Genomic DNA, 26,173 nt, shown 5'->3' with positions numbered 1-26,173 from the left:
TGATATATGCAAGTGCCTTTGTTATTCTTGTATGCAAACGAATACAAATATGAAACAGAAATGTATAATACTTGCATAAGACAATAGTGTTTAATATACAGCACTTGCAATGGGATGAGGGAAATAAATAGTCATGCAGGAAGAAAGCTTTGGGGATGACCGCACATGAGGACTATTTAAATAAAAGCAATTGCACCGGTTGCCAAAATCTGCTCTAACCCGAAATGTCTCGTCTATTAACCTACGAATCATAACAAAAAGTGGCACAGGCCCACTTACATCTGACACATGAAGCTTCAGGGAAATATGTGTTCTTATATAAGCTGACACTGTCAAAATAGTACATTCAAAAATATCAAAAGACATGGACTTGGCCAGAGGTGGCTTCTCTTTTCTTTTTTTTTTACAATAAGCACAAGTTTTTACATAATGAGATTTTGTGTGTGTGTGTGTGCATAGAAAATGAGCTTGCATGGATCTACAGTATGTGCGGTACGTATCGAGAGGTAACCGTGTTAATGCAAATTGTTCTGTATATTTATTCTAATAATGTCTTCAGGGGGATATGGAACGACCGTGGATAACGGCAGAGAAAGAGATCAAGGGAAGTGAAGCGGAGTGTTTGGAACACCGAGAACAGATTGCACATAGCTGCCGACTTCATGGTCGTTAATCGCATAATAACAAATAACAATAACGCGTCTCGAGAATGATGACATAAATGAGGGGAGACACTTTCTGACAAGATTAGTAGTATTTGTGCGCCGTCATAGCGCAGTGCATCATCAATAGCGTGTTTATCACCATAGAGGCGACGGCCATTTATCTCAGTCACACTTCATTATTATTATTTTTTTTTGCATTAAGCAGCTGTTATATATTTCCCCACTGTAAGTGGTCATAGAACACAAAGGGCTTCATTTGCATCCCAAATGCTTCTTTTACGGTACTTAATGCAACAATGAACCCATTTTTATATAAATCATGGTTAAAAATGTCACGGTGAAACAACCAGAAAAACAACCGGCTACACCAAGTGGCTCTCGTTCACCTTCTCATAACAGAGGTTTTAGTCCAGTATTTTTCTGTGAAAAACAGTAGCAACATGAGGAAAAATTCAACAAATGACAAGTTACTGCAGGTGCGAGCGACTGACTGACAGACAGAGAGCAGAACACCAGCTTAAAGTGGCGTGCAGCAACAAGATCAATTACGTGGAACTGTGGATAACTGTGCACCACACTAGAGCAAAGCAGCTGGCAGCCATGGAACTACACTTCAAACGCCCCTGACCACCTGACATTAAAAAACAACTAAACGGTTACACTACCTCAACAACGGTTGACGAACCGAGCACTCGCTGTTTAAAGGTCACATAGAGTGGTCCTGTTGCACATATATGTTAGTTATGGAGGTCTACTTACATATATTAACTTGTTTTTATGGTCAAAAACCTCCTAGTTGCTGTAAACTAGCCGATAGAAATCCTCTTTTCTGACGGTGTTTTTCTGCTGCGAGATTTCAGAGTGAACTTTCACCCCCAGAAGACAGAGTCTTGTGATTGGCCAGTACTATCCAGCACATCCGTTCTCAGAAGCGCAGCGCCCCCCTCTGGAACGGCGGATGCACTGCTCCTCATTATCAAAACATTGTTTTAACAGTGTTTAAAAATAGCTTCGTCACGACTCCCCGCCGCAGTCCCTTTGATGACTTTAAACCGGAGTCAGACCCAGAGTCAGAAGACACTGTTGCTCGTGAAACACCTCCACAATTGACGTTATTCTTCTTCTGCGGTTCAATGTACGTAACCGGATGTGCCCGGACTAGTGCCCGGAGCAGGACGATCGGTTGTTCAGGAGAACCACTGCTTACGTAACTATTACGGGATTTTCAGTGATCTCGTTGAGCCCCGAGATTACAATAAAACACAACGTTCTCAGCAATGGCTGAACTGTTTGTTTCGAACCGTCAGGGCTTCATAAACAAGGTAATGATGCAGATACACACCAAAAAAACAGCGTTAATTGGAACTTTTTTTGGTCTAGTTCCGCTTTAAAGGAATTCAACACCTCAAATTTACTGCAGCATTTACAATACCATGATCCAGCTGCACATCACAATTAGTAGCTAAAGAATTATTATTGGCAATTTGCTTAATGATACACTGAGCTGGCATGTTGAACGTATTACAGTCTATATTGAGTTAAGAGACACTTAATCACTCCAGGGACAATGTAATAAAAGCTTTAATCAAAGCAATATTGTATTGCATAGAGCTTTAAAATAATAATGTATTATAATCATAAAACTCTGTGAACAATAATACCAGCAACATCTATAATCACTGCACCCCCATCCACCACAACCACACATATAAATACAGTACATAGACCGCAGGGAGTAAGAGTTTACAATAAAAGATTCACTCTATATAAGGGAAAGATATGGCACGCATAAAGAGGGAAGCACAATATCTCTCGTACAAGGATGTGGTTTAAGATTTGTCTTCGCAAAGGTCACGAGGCCAAAAGATAGTCACCCAATCCCAATCTCGGGCCGACTGGAGCTGAGTGTCTGCCGCGTGCCACCGTCACAAGATAGAAAATCAGATCCATTTACAGCAGCAGTGCTCCGGAGAAGACCATAGGGAGTTTCCACGGTCTACCCTCCGTCCACAGGCGGAAAACTGATGCCTTTTCACTGCTCCGTTTACTATAAAGTGGAATATCAAATATAACGCAATGTTCCAGGGAAGTAAAAGGCAGTTGTAGCCTCCCGCCACACACACACACACACACACACACACACACACACAGACCTCATATCAACATCAACACCAGTGTGTTTAGGTTAAGTACAGAATAAATCAGAAATCAATTAACTTCACAAGCATGAAATAACTAGCCTACGCTGTCGGGGGCCGACAGCAAGGGGTATATCCGCGAACTTGTCCAATCCTCAACTTTCCAATATACCCACTCGCACCTGCCACTTAATGTTTTAATTAATTATTAATAAATTCAACAAAATAACTGTTAAATATTATGATATAATGCTGACTACACTTTATACATGTTCAAAGTATCCATATAAACTCGATATTGAACACAGAATACCTGCACTCATGAATTTCTCTCTAGTTTTTAATAAAACTAGTTAACTTATTATACCTTGTTAAATATTATGAATATTAAAATGCTAACCACACCTGCCATATCTTCAAAGTGTCCAAATGTCATGAAAAAGCATACACTATGTTTATTAAATTTCATGAAAAAGCATACAATATGTTCAAACTTTCCATTCAATGCATTAATAAAGAAATGGAGGCTTAACCATTTTTTATATGATGATTAATAAATGTATATTATAATGTAATAAATATTATGAATAAGTGCTAAATAAACCCATGATATCCTCAATGTGTCCAAATGAGCTCAATAATAAAGAAACTATTTTTCTGTGTTCACTAATAAGTTAACCAGTTAACGTATTATGTAACTATTACCAATCATAGCCAAAGTAACAATGATTGTACTTGTAGATAGTTTTTACATGAATCATTGTACAAAATTTGAAGGCAATATCTCCATCAGTCTGGAAGATAAAGCCGAAAATGGGTTTTTAGCATAATAAATGGTAACGCTTTCTTTTACAGTCCCCTAATTACCTGGTATTTAGCTGGTAAATTCATGGTAACACTAAAGTGTTGCTAGGTAATTACCAAGGGTAATAAGATCAGTAAATACAGTGAAACCGTTGCCAAAATACTGGGTAATGCACGGTAATGTACTCGGTAAGTAAAGTAAAACTGTACTGTAAAAGAAAGCCAAGCTTGTTTCCATGTAATTACACACATTTTTAGGGTTAGGTTTGTTAGATTACCCCTTGGGTAAATAGCTAGTAATTAGGGGACTGTAGGTACCTGCTTATTACCAGTTTATAACCCAATAATACACTTACATTTACCATAGTTTTGCCATAGTTTAGCTGTACATACCTTCTTATTAACAGCAGTAATAACACGCTATAATTAACTATATAGTTACCAGGTAAATGCCCAGTATTTTGGCAACAGTTTCACTGTATTTACTTTCTTATTACCATTGGTAATTACCTAGTAACACTTTGGTGTTACCATGAATTTACCAGGTAAATACCTGGTAATTAGGGGACTGTAAAAGAAAGCGTTACCTAATAAATAAATAAATTTGCTAATTAATAATAAAGCTACAAAGATAGGGATAATTCTCAGGTGGTATGTGATGCCCATGCAAAATTTGAAGCCAACACCTGCAATACTTTGGAAGATACAGGCGAAAATATGTTTTTTTATATCATTAATTAATTAATTAACTAATTAATAATAATGGTAGACGGCTCAAAATCAATAGGGATCATCTACAGGTGGTATGTGACCCATAAAAAAAAAAAGAAAATTTAATCTCAAACGCCTTTCCAGTTATCGCGTTAACGGCTAAAATCTGCGGACGCGCGAGAGAGCGTTTCTCGCGGATATAATTAAGAAAAGAGAAGAGAAGAGTAACTTAGCCACAGAGCTTCGTCTCTCTTTAATCTGCCCCCTCCCCCCCCTTTCCTTTCACCAATCAAATTTCATACCTCATAATAACAATGATGTGCCTCCTATCAGAGGTCATCTGAGCTGTGTTTCCACTCAACGAGTAGTGACGCTGCGTCAGCACAGTTTTACTGATGCTGCTGCTGCTGCTGCTGCTGCTCACGTCTGAGAGATCGATGTGCTGACATCTGGACTGTTGAAGCTGTTGCTGTCATGTAAGACGTACTGTAAGCGTAGCAATCCTTCTGCAGAGCAAACGCATCTGCTCGAGTGCAGCTTTCAAGTACGTTCACTTAAACTCATTGCGTGTAGCTCGTCTCCTATAATCTAATCTGATATTTACTGCGACGTGTGCTGCTGACCTCTTGGCCAGGTCACCCCTTCTTCATAATCATGGTATTTATTGAACTACTTGACTTCACATAAAGATTTTACTTCAAAATGAAATATGTGTGAAACTGTGCGTACATTATTTCGGGTTAAACCTTTAAAAAAAAGTACCTTGTTGTGGGTTGAGATGTCTTTAGTTTGAAACAATTCATGATACATTATGATAGATTTGTCAAGTGACCCTTGGAATTCTGTTGCTTTGGATTCTGTTGCTTGGATACAATTGTACTGGATTATCTCTTATAGTTGTATTTTGCAATGCACTAAAATGTCCTTTCAGTAACACTTTATAATAAGTACACACTATTACATTAGTTAAGCATTAAAGGTCACATAGAGTGGTCCTGTTGCACATAAATGTTAGTTATGGAGGTCTACTTACATATATTAACTTGTTTTTATGGTCAAAAACCTCCTAGTTGCTGTAAACTAGCCGATAGAAATCCTCTTTTCTGACAGTGATTTTCTGCTGCGAGATTTCAGAGTGAACTTTCACCCCCAGAAGACAGAGTCTTGTGATTGGCCAGTACTATCCAGCACATCCGTTCTCAGAAGCGCAGCGCCCCCCCTCTGGAACGGCGGATGCACTGCTCCTCATTATCAAAACATTGTTTTAACAGTGTTTAAAAATAGCTTAGTCACGACTCCCTGCCGCAGTCCCTTTGATGACTTTAAACCGGAGTCAGACCCAGAGTCAGAAGACACTGTTGCTCGTGAAACACCTCCACAACGGACGTTATTCTTCTTCTGCGGTTCAATGTACGTAACCGGATGTGCCCGGACTAGTGCCCGGAGCAGGACGATCGGTTGTTCAGGAGAACCGCTGCTTACGTAACTATTACGGGATTTTCCGTGATCTCGTTGAGACCCGAGATTACAATAAAACACAACGTTCTCAGCAATGGCTGAACTGTTTGTTTCGAACCGTCAGGGCTTCATAAACAAGGTAATGACGCAGATACACACCAAAAAAAACAGCGATAATAGGAACTTCCGGTCTAGTTCCGCTTTAATAAATATTGAATTCATCATTTATAACGCATGAATACTCATTAGTATGTAGTTTATGAACACAGTTCTAAATGTTTTCCTCATGTGCTGAAGTGTTGCCATGTACTGAGCGAGAGGTGAGAGAGCGGTCCTTTGAGGTGGATGCTGATTGGCTGCTTGAGTACAGCAGCTATCTGGACACAGTAAAACATTTATAACTGTGTTAATAAACTACATACTAATGAGTATCCATGCGTTATAAATGATGAATTCAATATTTATTCATGCTTAACTAATGCTAATAGTGTACACTTATTATAGTGTTACCCAGTAAACGTATAGAGGACCATGTTTATTGATGCTCTAGTTATTGAACCATGTTAGGGTATAGCTACGATTGTGACTATAGGGGCGACAGTGTATCTGCTTGCGAAACTCACGACGTGTTTGGCGAATTAATTTGTGCGTCTGTGTGAACTCACCAGCTTGCGTTGACACCAACCGCAGACGCCACAAAGAGCCACCAGCCAAACAGCACACACTGTCACTGCGAGGGAGACCAGGAACACACTGAGGGACACTGAGCCTGCACACACACACACACACACACACACACACACACACACACACACACACACACATGGGGAAAAGGAAGAAAGAGAGAGTGAGAATGAGTGATGCTTTGTGCACACAGGGATATTTTTCCTTTATTGGGTGTAAAATAATAACATGGATTTTTTTTTTCTTCACAGAACAAAGCAGATAGCATGCAACAATGAACGATTTTCTCAAAGGGGGGGGGGGGGGGGCAACCGAACGATGTGCTGCCTCCCTGCACGTTTAATTGAATATCCAGACAGAGCTTCCATTTATATGTTCTGTCATAAGGAGCAGAGAAATACAATCTCATCACTTCCAACCCCCCCCCCCCCCCCTTGTGCCAAAGCATTTCAATACCTTTCCAATAAGAGCTGGAGCCAGGCATCACTCAGATGCACACACACACATCACTGTCATGGTGTCACAGCTTGTTAACTGACAGGCTGAAAGTGAAGGCAAGGGAGGAGGGAGAGGGGAGGAGAGGAGAGGCTAGGGAGGCTAAGCTGACAATACAAGTGAGCTCATGATTAATGGGTATCAGTAGATGCCCAGTGAGAGAGGCGGCTCTGGAAGAGAGTCATAAAAAAACATCATCTATTGCTGCTCATATGTGTCTCAGTGCGAGTGTGTGTGAGAGAGAGGGATTCGCACATGCACCTGTGTGCCTGAGTGTATGTACATGCTGCTTATCACCATTGCAGTAGCGTCTAAGCGGTTGAACGGCCTTTCCTTCAAGACAACAGGGATATAAAGCCTCACCGAGTTTTCATACGTGCACACGAGACGATACAAACAACCCGGAATTCGTGATTTATTTTGAACAACGGTGATAAATCGGTGACGGGACGTGTTGTCACACCGCCGTGCGACAAACGCTGACAAACACGCATGCTTTTACTAGTCGCCGCCGGATCCACCTCACCACGTCTGGTGGGAGCAGCAGACGAGAGTCTAAAAAAGGAGGAACGGCGGCAGGTAAACTCGTTTCATGTGGGGAAACGAGAATGAGACGATGCTCCAGTTTCATGTCTATGTGACACTTGAGGCCACACATGCAGAGAGAAAAGTGCATAAAGCAGGACAAGTACCGTGAACAGCGACCTCGCTCACAGATAGAACATAAACTGTTTGACTGAACAATAAAAAAAAGAACAATTCAGTTTTGTGAATTTGCCTGTGGATTTATACAGAAATGGCAAGGACACAAAGGAAAATACTGGGCTGTGAAATAAAAGGTGTGGGCAACACAGTCTGTATCCTCCACAGAAAGAGCTGGAGATGAATGAGGTTTGCCTCAGTAAAAACTAATAAATTGACTAAATAAATGTTCTCCAACTCACTATTTTAATGTGGATTAGCCAGAATCCAGGTTGTAAATACCCAACAATCAAACAAAATGACAACACTATCGATCAAGAGACTAGAATCTTCTTGTCTTTTTTCCTCTCGCATTTGAAATGCAACCGTAAATGGTGTCGCCGCGTGAGAGAGACGTGACATACGAGAGCGAGACGTATTTATTGTAGTACTCTGCAAATGACCACACACACTTCCATGTGACATGTTTAGTAGCTAGCTGTGCCACAGATACAATAGTGGTAGTATAAATAACAGCAATCTGGTACCTTGGGTGTGTTGTCATGAAGTAGCTTCTGTGAGGTTTCCACTGGCAGTTTGCTTATTGGTTAAAGCATTGTGCTTTGGTGTGATAGACACAATTTCAACTTGCAAATTGTCTGTAACTTTTTTTTTAGCCCTAATCCTGACCTCACTAACACTTGTGCCAAGTTGGTATGTGCTAAAAATGTACCTATGGGTTGTATTCTAAAAATGTACCTATGGGTTGTATTTTAAAAATGTACCTATGGGTTGCATTCTAAAAACGTACCTATGGGTTGTATTCTAAAAATGTACCTATGGGTTGTATTCTAAAAATGTACCTATGGGTTGCATTCTAAAAATGTACCTATGGGTTGCATTCTAAAAATGTACCTATGGGTTGCATTCTAAAAATGTACCTATGGGTTGTATTCTAAAAATGTACCTATGGGTTGTATTTTAAAAACGTACCTATGGGTTGCATTCTAAAAACGTACCTATGGGTTGTATTCTAAAAATGTACCTATGGGTTGCATTCTAAAAATGTACCTATGGGTTGTATTCTAAAAATGTACCGATGGGTTGTATTCTAAAAATGTACCTATGGGTTGTATTCTAAAAATGTACCTATGGGTTGTATTTTAAAAATGTACCTATGGGTTGCATTCTAAAAACGTACCTATGGGTTGTATTCTAAAAATGTACCTATGGGTTGCATTCTAAAAATGTACCTATGGGTTGTATTCTAAAAATGTACCTATGGGTTGTATTCTAAAAACGTACCTATGGGTTGTATTCTAAAAATGTACCTATGGGTTGTATTCTAAAAAACATACCTATGGTTTGTATTCTAAAAACGTACCTATGGGTTGTGTTCTAAAAACGTACCTATGGAATGTATTCTAAAACCGGACCTATGGGTTGTATTCTAAAAACGTACCTATGGGTTGTATTCAGGGGTTGGTCAATTTGGCCAATTTCAATTGGAGGACAGGTTTCATTCTATGTAAAAACATTGTTCTGCAGCACCCACTGGTGGCCAGAATCTCTAAACAGCACTTTAAATGGACATTTTAAGAAAGTTCAAATTTTTTTGTGTGTGTTTTGATGGTTTTATTCTCAGTGCAGAAGGATTTTCTTATTGAATTCCATCATTTTCAAGTAGCGAAGAGCAGTCAGTGTGAGGCGCCAAGTATGGGATCTGAAACAAAAAGACATTTTGAGTCTTTTCACAGAGTTTGTATCCTACAAAATCCCTAACCCATGTTAGAGAAGACGTACCCTTGGTTGGAATAAAATCCTGCTCTAAAGGTTGATAGAAATCAGGCCGACCACCTCCGCGGTACAGTGCAAATCCTGAACATCTAGAACATCCCACTCTCTGTGAGTAGATCTCCTGACAACAGCAGCTGCCCCAGTCTGGAAAAGACACACTCCTACCTCGCTGACCTTGTTCTGATTATGAAAATGTAAATATTATCAGCACACTTCCTATATTTTTTTTCACATCCACCCACAAATATTTTTTTTCGATATTCAAAGACATACATTTATGCCACTTTTATGCACAAGAGGGTCAGTGAAACATAGATAAACATCTATTCATAGCTGTTTGGAAATAGACAGACTCTAGACTATTCTACTGTTCATTCATAGAGAGGTCAATAAAGTTGAGTCCATTAGATACTATGACATCAGCAAAGGATGTTAAATAAGGAGAGCTGGTCTGCAGCTAAGGGCATGTATGGTATCTTCAGCACTAAGTGCCTCAGTGATGGATGTTTTGATTTTTTTTTTAAGGGGCTTGGAGAATCAGATGGATCTGTGAAAGCTAGCAGCTCGTACAGGGGCCTAAGGTCCTGCATTCTCTCTGAAGGTCGGAGGATGGGGGTGGTGGTGCTTTATGGTTTACGATGCGTGTCATGAAGACAAAAAAGACTCAAAATAAAAAGCATCATCAAAGGAGTCACATTACCGCACTGAGTTATGGGGCAGCAGGCGTCTGCTTCCCACTTCGTAGAAAAATAACTCTTAATTTTTGTTTTAGGAGTTCCAGAGAAGCACTGCGATGCGTGCGGTGTAGAGAAATACACTGTTGAGGTACTGGTGAGATGTGCAAATCTTAAGCACTTCAGCCGTGAAGAGAAAGAGGCCTCATTATGTACGAGTATGAGAGCTTCTGTTATCAAAGCACTCAGGAAATGCAAATCACATTCCTCTGGAGAAAAAAAACACACACACAGGACTTGTGGCTTGAAATAATCTAGCAGGTGACACATCAGTGAGGTGAAAGATAAAAAAAAAAATAAGCTGTAAATGGAGATAATTTCAAAAGCCCACTTAGTAATTCTCACTATATGGTAAGATTGAAAAGTGATTGCGGGGGCGATGAATCACATCCACACAGTAAAAATGACAAATTGGTCCCTTTGGCCACAAGCCTTCCAAAGTCTGAGCGCTCTCAATCCAAGTTACTTGTTTGTTTTAGATTTATTCCGTTGCCATTTCTTTAATAAGCACCTTAAAAAAACATCTTGATTATGGATTTCTTCTGAAGGTCTTACTGTATGTTTATAGAGATGGATACATATTGCCAGGTCCATTAACAAATGAGACCTGTCAATTGTGCCCAGCCCGTCCGATTTAAGAAGGCTTCTCGCTCCCAAAGAACCATTTGCCTGATGAAGGCCGAGAGCCAAAGCGCTGCGATAAATTCATCACTGAAAGTTACTCGCCGTGCGGGATCTTCCTTTTTGCTGTTTTAAAAGCACCTTAAAGAGAAAATTACTGTGACAAAGAAGAAGTTAATGATTTTACAACATACCCTTTCCATAAAGAGGACAACACTTAAAAGGGATATATTATGCAAAATCAACTTTTTACTCATTTTAAAGCGGAACTAGACCGGAAGTTCCTATTATCGCTGTTTTTTTGGTGTATATCTGCGTCACTACCTTGTTTATGAAGCCCTGATTGTTCGAAACAAACAGTTCAGCCATTGCTGAGAACGTTGTGTTTTATTGTAATCTCGGGGCTCAACGAGATCACTGAAAATCCCGTAATAGTTACGTAAGCAGCGGTTCTCCTGAACAACCGATCGTCCTGCTCCGGGCGGTAGTCCGGGCACATCCGGTTACGTACATTGAACCGCAGAAGAAGAATAACGTCCGTTGTGGAGGTGTTTCACGAGCAACAGTGTCTTCTGACTCTGGGTCTGACTCCGGGTCAAAGGTCGTCAAAGGGACTGCGGCGGGGAGTCGTGAAGAAGCTATTTTTAAACACTGTTAAAACAATGTTTTGATAATGAGGAGCAGTGCATCCGCCGTTCCAGAGGGGGGCGCTGCGCTTCTGAGAACGGATGTGCTGGATAGTACTGGCCAATCACAAGACTCTGTCTTCTGGGGGTGAAAGTTCACTCTGAAATATCGCAGCAGAAATACACCGTCAGAAAAGAGGATTTCTATCGGCTAGTTTGCAGCAACTAGGAGGTTTTTGACCATAAAAACAAGTTAATATATGTAAGTAGACCTCCATAACTAACATATATGTGCAACAGGATTTTCAGTGATCTCGTTGAGCCCCGAGATTACAATAAAACACAACGTTCTCAGCAATGGCTGAACTGTTTGTTTCGAACCGTCAGGGCTTCATAAACAAGGTAATGACGCAGATACACACCAAAAAAAACAGCGATAATAGGAACTTCCGGTCTAGTTCCGCTTTAAAAGGGACATATTATGCAAAATCAACTTTTTACTCATTTGAATACTTATATGTGGGGCTCTGGCCCTATGAGTAGGCAAAGTGTGAAAAAAGACGACTAAGTCATGTTTTTGTGGTGCGCCTCAGTCCAAGTACAGGAGATAAAACACGCAACGTTGACTTCCGCACGCAACGCGACGTCACATTGTGCAAATACCTGGAACTGTTGTCTCGCGGAGCTCTGCTTTGTCCCTAAAAAACGTGAGAGTGCAGGCGAGGGCAATAGTATCCGGAAGTCAGGGAAGTGTTCTGTTCTTAGCTACACAGTTGCAGCACAGAGTTCTACACAAACGTACAGCCTCAGAGGATTCACATATCGAGTGGATACATTTTATAGATGATGGAAATGTGCCTGCTAGAGTCGGCCAAATGATCGTTTTTCCCAAATGCTGTTAGCTGCCGGAGCCTCAGTGACGCTGATGTAGTTTCCTGTGTCTCATTTGCATTTAAAGAGACAGGCACTCAAAACCAAATGTTCTGAACAGGGCTGTTTTGGCAGGGTGATTGAACTGCTGTGGTGCTTCATCCTTAAGGTATTTTGACCAAAGCATGTCACAGACATGTTCATTAGGACACCAGGGAACTAGGTTATGAGTCCTTTAAGTCACACAGGAGGTTGAATACGGGTATTTCGACGCAAAGACGGAAGTACATCATGCATTAAGGAGGTTACACAGAGTGGTACAGTTGATGTAGGTGATGTGGCCCACATACAGTGAGCTAAGCCAAGCAGAAAGGGACCAGTCCTCGGGGGTAGACGAAAATGCTAATTGGACGGGCAGAACTGGGGCAGTGTCCAGTCAGCAAAGCTGCCAAACGGCATTTTTGCGACTGCGACGCAGGTAGAGAGGGCTGTGCCTCAGAAGCTGCGGGTGCAAAGCTTGTAGCCGAATCGCCACATCAAAGTGCCCTCTTTGTGTACTGGAGCCTGGGTTTGGGCCTCTTTATAGCCAAGCTAATCCTCAGATGTCTCACAGACATCTGCACAGTAGGTCTCCTCTCAGGCAGAATCTCAGGGCAACAGCAACATTACTCACTTCTGCTTAGAATATAATCGTGACATTTGAAATTCCTACCATCGACCTTCTGGCTTATTAATTATACACCATTTTAATTGCTTTTTTTGCAGTTATTTCTCCAGACAAATGGCAGAAGAGCATACACACATACAGCATATGAAGGCATTCAAACCAGATAGTTCTCCTTTGCTCAGTTGCACAAAATAATTTGTGTTGAAGGAGCATAAAATCGATTCACACGTGGAACAGTGGATAAAAGGAATCATTGTCTGGGTAAATTATTGTCAAATGACCTAATGAGGTGATATTTTAAACAGTGATTTCCAAGTGATGTTAAAGCTTAGTTCAGGATACAATGATAACTGATTCTCAGTAAATAATAAATAACAATAAATAATTAATGTGATGTAAGGTTAAAAGTGTGACATGTACAGGTGTATGGGAATTGAAGTTACTAAAATGTGCACGACTTAAAGGGGAAGTAAGTAGTTTATAGTGCCATCTAGAGGAGAGGCTGAAATTTACAACAAAGAACTGCTCCTCTGCTCAACCCCTCCCTTCCCTGAGCGCTACGGTATCCACAGCCGGTCAAATGTCGTCCTCGTCGTCTTTCTCCGTGTCAGCAGATGAGGTTCGTGAGGCGAGGGAGAGGGCGGAGCTACCGCGGCCGTAGCAGACGAAGCGGAGAGAGAGGAGGCGGGACTTCAGCTACAAGTAAAGAGACGCTTGATTTGTTCTCTCGCGTTTGTCCTTACAGGCTCCGGTAGAAACATGGCGTCTCTCTGCTAGCAGTGGCTATGCAACCACGGCCCGCGACCATGTTATTTTACATGACTTTTTGAAACACTACGAAAATGAAACAAAGAATATTATACAGCGACTAGACAATGCAGGAGCACATAATATGTAAAAAAAAAGTGAATTTTGGGTCAAATAAACCCATAAATACTACATATTGTCCCTTTAACTGTTTATATTTCTAATGTTCGCTTGTGGTGACTTAGCACTTATGTCTTGGCATTTGTCTTTTTACGACTAAAACAGTGACGACATTTACTTCACGGCAACACTTCCCAAGTTAAATTTTCTGACAACATACTGGATCAAAATGAAGGTTTATATCTACTGCACATTTTAAAAACAACCTCAGTTGACCAAAGTGCTGCACAAACAAAAACGTACATCCGATATGTGCACAGAGATGATCATTATAAAACATATAGTAACTCATAGTTAACATAAGCTGTGTATGCACGATAAAAACAAATCTTCCTCAACCGGTGCTGAAAGCCAAGAAGCAAGAAGAGATAAGTCTACAGTAGTTTAAGGGTTAGCTGTTCCACAGTTTGACATCTATTAAAAATTAATCTCATTCTGGAAGAATCAAGAGTGATTGGCTGGAAACATGTTGTAACTAAATTAACAACCTAACGATGATTAGTTCATCACTCTTAAATGTGACGGTACGCGTCTGGAACTACGTCATAAAATGTAGAGTTTATGGACTCAATTCCGCAGTAGATACTAGTGTCTCATGGGCAGCGAACCGTCGAGGCATGTAGAGACACCGGCGGAATGTTGGCAGGTAGAGACAGAGCACCTGCGGTGACACCGAGTGTCCCTTGCATCCCCCCGTAGCGAAGCGGGAGCTTTGCTTGTCTTTGTGTCCCCGCGCGCTCGCCGCGGCTCAGCTGTGGCACTGCTGTTCTGTCACGGAGGCTGTTTCACAGCGAGAGTAAGAGAACTGCCGCCCACACGCTGTCTGCTCTCAGAAGACAGATAAGATCCATCTCATCCCAGTGACAAGACGTCATGTGACACATGGCTGGTGTCGCCTCTAATGGCACCGTCGCCTTATTAGCACCTCTGACACAGAACTGATGCATACATGAGAAAACCAACAAAACCTCTACACGGTGTCAGTTCACCTATAGCTGCATGTTACACCTGCCAAAGAACAGCTGATTTTTGCTGTTGTGCATATTTTTTCTGCCTCTGCTTGGTTTATGTGAACAGAAATGATGCAACATTATTCACACGCTGCATGTCCTTCATCTGAAAACAGGCTTTGTCAAGCAGAACTATCAGATCTGACTGAGGCAGCATTTGTGAGTATACTGTACGCCAGCGTGCCGGGGGGGGCAGGAAAACCTTTACTGCGTCAAACTGTCGAACGAGCAGGGTTTTTATTTATCAGGAGAATTCACAGCTGAAACTTTCCCCCCCGTCGAGCTTCTGTTTGCCTCCGTCTCACTTTACTAGCACAATGTTGCTGTTGCCTCCATCTGTTTTGACATGAAAACAAATCCCTTCCTATGGGGAACATGGGAATGTTGCCGGGGATCTAGATCTAGAAGAGATAAACCTACATGCTCACAGTAAGATGCTCAGTTATGGAATTCATTAGCAATTTAAATCAAATCAGTTTCAGATGTACATTATTTGACTTAAAGTTAAATGTTGGCTCACTTTAGCTACATTTATTTGTTATAATTGCTGTATGGTGTATGTGTGCCTTGTGAGATATCGGTTGTGATGTATTTCATTGTGCTGTATTGTCATGTATTTTCAACTTCAAAAATGTATTTTCAATACAAAAGCCCAACTAGTGACTGGAGTTGCAAATTAGCAATTGCTATAAACTCTCAATGCAGCATCAGCATCATGGTCATCATCTTGGAACCATGTTAAAGAAAACAAAGCTCCGTCAAAGGTAGATCAGAGTAATACTGTCTGAATATTTCCCTATCTAATTTACTGAAAAGCGCATAAACAGAACTAGTTGTGTTTGTGTGTATACGTGCACACAAACACTGATAACATAATGATATAAACTAGAATATAGTGTATAGCACACTTGCAGGATTTACCCCCAATTGATGCTTTTCACGTATAACTATGCAGGCAAAGTTTTGAGAAACTAAAATCAACAAGCCAAACATGAAATAATTCTCTTTAATGTTGTGATCTCCGTGGGATGTAGTCTATATTAATGTTATCCGTTTTGATTCTGATCTAATGAGTGAAGATATCATTTGGGTGAGATCTATTCCTCCTGAGGTCCTTGATAAGGGCTTTATACAGTACGCATGGTCTTCATCTATCAAACAATCTATCACTGTCTCCGCCATAATTTTCTCCCCGAGAGCTGCCTCAGAAAGACTGAATTAACTGGTCAGATTGAAATGGATGACTTTCATATAAGCCACAAGGAGGACTCAATACATTAACCAAGGACGTCCTCTCCCCCCCCCCCCCGCCTTCCAACGGGCAAACTTGTTTTCCGATTTGTAAGTGCCCCAGTCAAGCATCAAAGCCACATTAACAATGGATTAGAGTCATATATCACAGGGCGATTCAAAAACATTAGTTTAAAAGAGACCAGCTCATCTGCCTGCTCTTGTTCTTGTAACGCACATTTAATGGTGCAGCTTACCAACGCGTGACATACCTAGGTAACGGACCTGTTACCGAATTGTGCAAGATCTGTTTAAAGGTCACATAGAGTGGTCCTGTTGCACATATATGTGAGTTATGGAGGTCTACTTACATATATTAAGTTGTTTTTATGGTCAAAATCCTCCTAGTTGATGTAAACGAGCCGATTGAAATCTGTCCTTTTCGAAGCGCTTGTCAGTCGCGCTATTTTTAGCCATAAATCTCGCCCGAGAAGACAGAGTGTGTTGTGATTGGCCAGGCAGCGTAGAGCCTTCCCACCTGTGTTGAGATTGGCCAGGTATCTGGAAGTGACGTAATCTATCACGTCAGCTCTCAGAAGCGCAGCGCCCCCCTCTGGAACGGCGGATGCACTGCTCCTCATTATCAAAACATTGTTTTAACAGTGTTTAAAAATAGCTTCGTCACGACTCCCCGCCGCAGTCCCTTTTATGACTTTAAACCGGAGTCAGACCCAGAGTCAGAAGACACTGTTTCTCGTGAAACACCTCCACAACGGACGTTATTCTTCTTCTGCGGTTCAATGTACGTAACCGGATGTGCCCGGACTACCGCCCGGAGCAGGACGATCGGTTGTTCAGGAGAACCGCTGCTTACGTAACGTTAACGGGATTTTCAGTGATCTCGTTGAGCCCCGAGATTACAATAAAACACAACGTTCTCAGCAATGGCTGAACTGTTTGTTTCGAACCGTCAGGGCTTCATAAACAAGGTAATGACGCAGATACACACCAAAAAAACAGCGATAATAGGAACTTCCGGTCTAGTTCCGCTTTAAGATGCATAAACCTGATTTATTTGTCACTTCGTTGCACGTCTTGGTCTCATGATCCTCATCGATGAGTAAGCCGCCACAGCTTCTCCATATATCACCGGTTTTCTCACATTCACTCCCTTCAGTATCTGAACACTGGGACAAATGACTGTTATATATATATATTCTAGAAACCTGGTCACACTTCTAGCTGCTTCCCACAGTAACAAACAACCTATTACTCACTAGCGCCACTGGTGTCCTTGACTTTATCGACTAGCCTTCATGGTGGCTGTTGATAGTGTGGCGGTAGACTAGTGTCCATCTCAGTAATGAGCTGTAAACTAAATCAACCGCGACTAACATTATTCCGGGCACAGGGGCATTAAACTGCCTGTTTGTGGCAGACTTTATTAGCAGTCAGTAGGATTACAGGTTCACAGTAACAGAACCCTCTATTGAGGAAAATGCCGTCTCTCGCTACATTGTTTAACGTTTAATTTTAGCACTGGAATCGTGTAAATGGTGTATACTTTAGATTACTACATGACATGTTAATATATCAGCAAACAACTTGCGTGTGAAGATTCAGGCAGTGATGGTGCCTTAGCAACTGAATTTCTCCATCTAACCCGGGCTCTGAACCACAGCGGTTCAGACCAATCAGCATCCAACAAGGGAGAACTACAGGCAAAGCGTTTTTTAAAGCTCTAATGCGGAACCTCTATCGCCCCCTGTGGACATCGAGGAAATTAACAATTAACACAGCAGTCTTCATGACCTACTTTTTCTCCCGTTCCCTACCCAGTCACACATACACGGAGAGGAAGTTGTACTACTTCCCACCTCTTTTCGAACATGTAAACTAGAAATTAAGTGTTTTTTTCTTTCTTTGGCTTTCTTACATGTTCGTAACAAAAATATTTCCATTCCAAAAACAGCAATGGAACCTTTTGCTTTGCAAGACAATAGGATTTTTTTTTTTTTCTCCAGTAATTGTGTAAGTTATGTGTTGTACTGTAGTATTACTTGTCGAGACTTCCGCCACAAAATTTAGAGCTACAAGGTGCAGACATGCAGATTGGCACATGCAAGTTTTTTTTTAAGGAAGCACTATTGGCAGAACACAATATCCCAATATCTTTTTAGCAGTAGAATCCACTTCTGGAACTTTATGTGGTAACTTCTTGGCATTTTCTGCCACAGGGCTGCTGTATGAAGCTGCCCTGCTTTACTTGCTCAGTGTGCTTCTTCCTGCTCAGATCGTAAAATGCACGATTGTAAGCAGTATATGAATGTTGCCACAGACACCAACAAAAACAATGAAACGAAGCACTGCTGTGCTAAGAAAGACAGAGTTGTGTGGAGCTTAAGGGTTTAGTCTGCATGTTGGGAACTCATTTGACAACGGTTTGAATGTAATGTAACTTTTACATTTAAAAAATTAAAAAAAGCCTAGTTCAAAAATAATAGCATCCATGTCTGTGAGTCTATGTCTGACCTAGCGTCTCAGTTAGCACAGAGAAGTGTTCAGGTTTGTGTGTTAGCTGTTGTGTGATGATTGTGTTGAATGCTGAACTTATATAAATGAGCAGCATTTCTCATGTATGAACCCTTAAGGCCACATTATACTTCTCCGACTGCGTAATGCGTTATCTGACTGCGTCACCACGGAGACGCCTCGAGCCTTTATACTTCTGCGTCGTGGTGGACGGACAGGCTCTGCAATTTCCCGCCCGATCAGTAGGGGTCGCTGCGCAAGGTTATTGTGCTTCTGGCTACAGTGAGCAATGGTGTCTGAGAGAGAAAGAGAGAGAAAGACTGTTGTTGTTGAAACAGTGGCCGTTTGTCACTTTTCTGTGTGACGGAACGCAGTTTTAAGATCATTTGAGGCGAGAAATTGGCCATTTAGAGTCTAAACATGTGCTGTGTGTGTTAAGATATGACGTGATTTATAGTTTGGCAGCGACGTTATCGGCGGGGATCAGCTCCGCCTCTGTGGACGCTCGGTGCTCACTGTGAGCCGGCACAGAGCAGCTTCGCTCGGCCTGTCCTGAGGACCAATCGTAGCTCTTGCCGTCTCCGTTGTCCCTTGACGGAGTGACGGACACTTAAAAAATATTTCGTGCAGTCGGAGACGACGCAGAGGCTCTTCGACAGGCTCTGCGTCGACGCAGAGGACTCTGCGTAACCTACGCAGAGCACTTTACGCAGAAGTATAAATTGGGCTTTAGAGTCCAGGTGGGTGAGGGCTGAGTGAAGAGCTGTGGAGATTGCGTTGTCAGAGGACCGGATGGCCAGATATGCAAACTGGAAGAGGTCCAGGGAGGGAGGGTGGATTTGATGTGTTGCATGACTCGCTGTTTGAAGCAATTCATGATGATGGGGGTCAGTGCAACAGGATGGTAGTCATTGAAGCCTGAGGGGGACGACTTCCTTGGCACAGGAATTATTGTTGTGGCTTTGAAGCATGTGGCCAAGCAATAAGATATGCTACCCAGTTAGTTTTAGATTCTCCTTACATTTTTGCTTTTTTTTTTATTATTTCATTTTGAGGAAATGTACCATAGATAAACTCTATGAACAAAATTGATTACACTTTAATGTTTAACGTGTGGAGAAATCCAGAGCCCGGCAGACCTGCCCTGCCTCTGTACTGCCCTGAAGCACATTTGAGCCATTTTACACTATGTGCATCTCCAGCCCCTCTCAATTCACTTCATCTTCTTCTCCTCTTCACTTTAACTCGATATTTATTACCACTTCGAATCCCAGTCCATCGCAGGGCAAACATACAGAGACAAACAACCATTCGCTGTCACATTCACACCTGTCCAAACTCGGGTCTTTTTGCTGCAAGGCAAAAAAGACTCTGCTGTGCGGTCCTGAATATGTTTTGGGTTTTTTGCAATGTGCTCATAACCACAAAAAAACACAGGATTTCTTCCACTTGACACCGCTTTTGCGCAGTGCCATGAGTGGGAACATATGCACTTTGGAGATGAGCAGAAACTAAGAAAGACCAGAGAGAACAGTGCAGGACAAAGCAGAGTGGGAGTGGGGAAAGAAGGACTCGGCTGTAATGCTATTGAGGAGCAATTTGTGAAGCTTGTGCATATGTATATAAGCCTGTGGTCCCCGTCTGCCCACATCAGCTCACTGCTGGTGACATCAAGCAAAACAAGGTGGTCTTGAATGCTGCAGATGTATTACGTAGGTGGCAATAAAAAATGTAATTTAAGTCCAAGTCCATTGTATTTGCCCACAGAAACAGAGGTTTGCACATAAAAGAAGTGTGTCGTTATTGTTTTTCATACAAGTTCCTTTCTACACTTTTGTATCCATGTTCAACTTCTGCTGCTCCTCTTCACATATTAGCCTAAATATTCTCGCTCCACCAAAAATGGGAAAACAATTATTGAAGGTGTAATTAAAGTATTGGCAGGACAAGTGCAACTTTAATTGAATGGCAGTTAAACGACTCACAGTGAAGCTTCACAGTCCTTGGATCTTTGCGGTTTATACAAAATCTCAAGTTGAGTGACTACAGTGCGACATTCCCACTCTGCACAGAGGAAGTGATTCATTTATGTTAAGACGAATGGCAGCAACAGCAACATTGCACAAGTAAAGTGAGACAGCTGCTAACAGGTTGGAGTACGAGTATGAAGTACACAATAAAGCGCCCAACAAAACCTTCAGAAGGGAATTTTATTGCTCAACAAACCCAATCCCTTCAGCACTTCTTGCCCCTGTCCACCATAGCGCTCCCTCAGTCAGGTCTGATAGTTTTATATTACAGAGGCCATTTTAAGATGAAGGAACCAACGTACAAATAATGTGACCAAACTGAGGCAGAATAATAACATCAACAAAAGCAAAAACCTCAAATAGTTTTAACGCGATTATCCGATTACCTGAAACGGGAACGTATATCTAAAATGAAGTTTATATGAAAACGCCAGACTCTTGTCAAAAATGAATGGATTTAGATTCATGGCTGCCTGGAGGCTTCTACTTGTCCTTTGACATCTTCATTCAGTTAAAGACTCTCTATAAAAGGCACTTTATTAGCTGTCTGGACAGACCAGACCGTAAAAATTTAGACCGCTGCAAACCCTAGCCTCGAGGTAGAAGTTGAAGTATTCCATCTACCACCAACCATGCCCAACTTATCTTTGACTGCATAAAGACGCGTTTCCACCGAGTAGAATGGCTGGTTTGGTACAGTACGTATTTTTTTTAGCGCTTCCATTAGGAATAGTACCAAAATAACTGGCCCCAACAGTTCCATTTTTCAGTACCCTTCCCTTGAGTTGCTAGTAATGGTACAGTCAAGTCAATTTTATCGATATAGCCCATCACCACAAACACAATTTGCTTCAAAGGGCTTTACAGTCTGTACAGCAAGCGACACTCTCCGTCTTTAGTGAGGTACAGGTGGAGCTACAGCCACTACAGTCAGCCACAACAAGTGTCTCTCCCTTGCGACTGGTGTTACTTCATCGCCCGCAGTCTATTGACATATTGTTGAGATGAACACAAACGGAACAGAGCAGAAAAAAAAGAGCTGCTTTGTTGTCACGTTCGATGTCCGTACAACGTCGTGCTACGTATCTCGCTGAAGCAGCCATTGGGCACAGCGCACACACCCTGCCTGCCAAGTAACTAAAGCCCAATTTATACTCCTGCGTAAAGTGCTCTGCGTAGGCTACGCAGAGTCCTCTGTGTCGAACGCAGAACCTGTCGAAGAGCCTCTGCGTCGTCTCCGGGTGCACGGAATATTTTTTAAGTGTCCGTCACTCCGTCAAGGGACAACGGAGACGGCAAGAGCTGCGATTGGTCCTCAGGACAGGCCGAGCGAAGCTGCTCTGTGCCGGCTCACAGTGAGCACCGAGCGTCCACAAAAGGCGGAGCTGAACACCGCCGACTTCATCGCTGCCGAACTATAAATACGTCATATCTTGACACACACAGCACATGTTTAGACTCTAAATGGCCAATTTCTCGCCTCAAATTATCTTAAAACTGCGTTCCGGGACACAGAAAAGTGACAAACGGCCGCTGTTTCAACAACAACAGTCTTTCATCCTCGGACGCCATTGCTCACTGTAGCCAAAAGCACAACAACCTTGCGCAGCGACCCCTACTGATCGGGCGGGAAATTGCAGCGCTTATCCGCCACCACGACACAGAAGTATAAAGGCTCGAGTGGCCTACGTGGTGACGCAGACGGAGAAGTATAATGTGGCCTTAAGTTGGTACTGTTCTCTGTAGAAACACAAGCCCGACCCAGGGCTTAACGGATCAAACTGTCCTGTAATGTACCAAACCAAACTGATGGAAAACGCCATAAGAGAGCCACTAAAAGACAGACATCATGTGACCTAATGTGAGCCCCGTGTCTCCGTCTCTATACATCCACAAGTGGCTCGCACTGTCCCTTGAGTGAAAGCCTCACACTGACTAACATGTAGCCTCGGCTGGTGTGAGAAATGATTAACTGTTCCCCCGCCTGCGACCACAGCCGTCTCTCAACTGGTGTAAGTGAGGGACATTGAAAGGTTACTTAAGAAGATAGTGGTGCGTCTGATGTTGTCTTGTACATATCTGCAACAGGCTGTAATTTACGCCGTCATGGGAGTAGAGCCAGAGAGGAGATTAAGCTTTAATATAGTGATTTATATGTGCTCAGCGACTCAGTGACTCTTGCTCTCATCATATGGAAGAGAGAATCCCAGCTCTCATTGACCACTTCTTTCCCCAGGTGACCTTCCTCTTCAGCAGCTGTGCATTAGCGGAAAAGCCTGTGGTCGAAGGACGGGATGGTCCTCTCCAGTGCAGTGGAGCGACACCATGTTGGCTCTGTGTCAGGAGGAGATTTAAATACCCTCTCTACTTTTAGACTCCAGCTGGACAGAAATAACCATTATTAGCATCAGCCAATGTCAATGGAAGGACAAATTAAAGTAATGAAATACTTCCTATATCATCAACTGTATGTTTTAATGCATCCTCTTCCTCTGTCTTGGCGAGTTACACATTAAGTAATTAATGGCAAAATCACAGAATCTGGCATGTTCCCCAGAGTCCATTTTTAGCTTTCGCAGAGAACTCTATAAAAGTAAAAAACTTACTCGACACGAGCACTGAGTCATCGTAGAGGAGTCTCCAGAAATGGTGTCTTGTCGCTCGACTACCTATTGATATGTTTGCTTGTATAACTGTCAGTGATTTACAGCTGGGTAGCGCCCAGCAGACTGAGATGATGCCGGTGCAGCTGCTCACGCTCAGCAGGATACAGTCAAGGTCTCAAGGGAAATATAGTTTTCTATAACTACCTGTCCTTCTGGACTTGACCTCTGCTGAGAGTCACCTGTGATTTCCCCTCCACATTAACTCAACTACACAGCACCTGAGGACAATAGCTTTGCTCCGTATTGTAATCGCTAATCTTAGTTGTTACTCACTGGCTTAAATACTTACTGTTGCTGTAGATACAAGCTCGAAACCGTCGCTGTAGTTAAACATCACCTCAGGGTTCAGAAGAGGCTTTAATACCTGCGGTGTCATAAAGGATGTCAGCGTCTACAAAACTCTAACATCTTGCCTCGCAAAGCAGCACAGAGTAAATGGCAGGCTTTAATCAGAGTGCGACACACACACAAACGCAAAGCCCTCACACCTACTTGACATTATCACCCCGAACATCATGACACGGATGTCATTTTTATGTCACTTATTGCAGGCGTAGCTGCGGAGGGAAATAATAGAGGGAGTTAAGGCTGCAGAGGAATTAAAAGCAAGGAGGAGATAACATCAAATCACCTTTGATTTGGGTAATAAGGAGCAACAATAATTCTACTACAAACACAATGATTGAAAGTGGAGAGCGGTGGCGTCTCAATTTGCTTCCTGGTGTCACTCTTGAGAGCTCTGAGCACCTTATTCACTTGGCATTGTCTGATTTGGGCATGTACAAGCTGATGTGACAGACGGGCAAACTGGAATTACGAGCATTATTTATTGTGACCGGCATGAAAATCAAAGAGGACAAACGAACATGTTCCGTGGTCGATTTAATAATTTAATCATTCTTTATGTGAGCCATAACTCTAGTGTACTGGGTGCGATGGAGGAAGAAGTGACGCTGTTTAGACAGTCCCTCAGACCCTTTGTCTCTATGAGGAGGTCTGTTAAATGACTAATAAGGACAAAACGGGGCAGTCGTGTGATTTGTGTGCAACCTGACCTTTAAGGCAATAGAGAGGCTCTCCAGAACAGAAAGCTAACCAGGAACCAAACACTGGCTCCTGTTAGATCAGTATGTTGTTAAACTGAACACATTCCTAAAATAAGACATTTACTTCAGCAAGTCCCTCATTTTTACGACTGTACTGCTCATCCATCTCTTGCACCGTTAAACATGGTCTGTACTCGCCGCAGTCTGTCCGGCGTAAGTGTATGGAAGTAAATCTGTGCCATCTGAGTTTGAATTCGAATTTCTAACACAGAATTTTTTTGCATCGAAATTAGACTTTGAATTTTAAAAAACCATCAAATTTCAAGCACTGTTTTTTTTTGCCATTAATTTTTTTTTCAACGATGAAAATAAATTCAGTGTAAAAAAATTTGATGTCTCAAAAAATTCAGTTGCAAAAAATTCGATGTCTCAAAAAAATTCAGTTGCAAAAAATTAAATGTCTCAAAAAATTCAGTCTCAAAAAATTCGCTTGCAAAAATTCAGTCGCAAAAAATTCACTTGCAAAATTTCAGTTGCAAAAAATTCACTTGCAAAAATTCGATGTCTCAAAAAATTCAGTTGCAAAAAATTCAATGTCTCAAAAAATTCAGTCTCAAAAAATTCACTTGCAAAAATTCAGTCGCAAAAAATTCTGTCGCAAAAAATTCACTTGCAAAAACATCAGTTAATATCCGGGTCACCAGAGAGAAGCAATCGATCCCTGTCTCAATTCCTCCAACACCAGTCAACAGCAGTCTAATTTCGATGCAAAAAAATTCAGTGTTAGAAATTTCGAATTCAAACTCAGATGGCACAGATTTACTTCCATATAAGTGTGCACCCACCAGAAATTACATGACTTAAAGGTCCCATATTATGCAAAATCAACTTTTTAATCATTTAAATCCTTATATTAGGGACTCTAGAGGTCCCATCAGACGCCAAAGTGTGGAAAAAAAAGACTCAGTCATGTTTTTGTGGTCCTCCTCAGTCTAAGTACAGGAGATAAAACATGTGATGTTAACTCCCACACTAACTGAGACGTCACAATGCGCTAAATTGCCGTCTCGCTGAGCTCCGCTTTGTCCGTAAAACAAGCGAGAGTGCAGGCGAGGGCAGGGAGTCCGCGAAAAGTTCCGTTCTTGGCTCCACAGTGCAGCACAGAGTCCTACACAAACTTCCAGCTTCAGAGGATTTATCTGTCCAGTGGATACATGTTATATATGTCGGCAATGTGCCTGCTAGAGCCTTGGGTGATCACTTTTCCAAATGCTGACTTCCTGTCGCATAAGTTTCATTTTACTTTTCTTTTTCTTTTAAAGAGTTGCTACTAAACAGAGCGTTCTGAACAGGGCTGTTCTTCATCCTTATGGTATTTTGACCAAAGCATGTCCCAGACATGTTTATTAGGACACCAGGGAACTAGGTTGACTTGGAGAAATAGGGTATAATATGAGTCCTTTAACTACACATGCATAGACTGGTAGAACAGATTTGTCTTTGTAAGCAGCTCTACACAACCGCGGAGAAAATCACATGGTTGTGACTTTTGTTATGATGTAATTAAGAAAACAAACAGAAGCTGCGAGCTGCATCAAACACTGTGTGAACTGTGTGAGGCTTCAAGAATCTATCAAACACCTCTTTCACTGCTTTAATATGTAGGATCGTAGATGTGCGAAGTGTGGAAAAAATGATTCACTGCATCTATTCTAACGTAAGCACTATATACATTGGCAGACGTTTCCCTTGTTCACGTCCATTTACCCCGACATTATTTT

The 26,173-nt window shown here is 41.9% G+C and overlaps 1 protein-coding gene across 1 annotated transcript in view; it reads right to left on the bottom strand.

Moving 5' to 3' along the window:
* syt7a (synaptotagmin VIIa) overlaps positions 1 to 26,173 on the bottom strand; it is a gene marked incomplete at both ends in the record, with an annotated part of 88,750 nt that overhangs the window by 38,007 nt on the left and 24,570 nt on the right. Inside the window, one exon of the mRNA XM_083893943.1 lies at positions 6,442 to 6,545. Within this exon, the coding sequence (XP_083750069.1) occupies positions 6,442 to 6,545 (104 nt within the window). The remainder of the gene's footprint in view (positions 1 to 6,441; positions 6,546 to 26,173) is intronic.

The sequence above is a fragment of the Microchirus variegatus genome (genome assembly GCF_963457635.1).
Source record: "Microchirus variegatus genome assembly, chromosome: 8".
Lineage (NCBI taxonomy): Eukaryota > Metazoa > Chordata > Actinopteri > Pleuronectiformes > Soleidae > Microchirus > Microchirus variegatus.
Note: the sequence above shows the minus strand (reverse complement) of the source record. Positions and strands in the feature narration are given on the sequence as shown.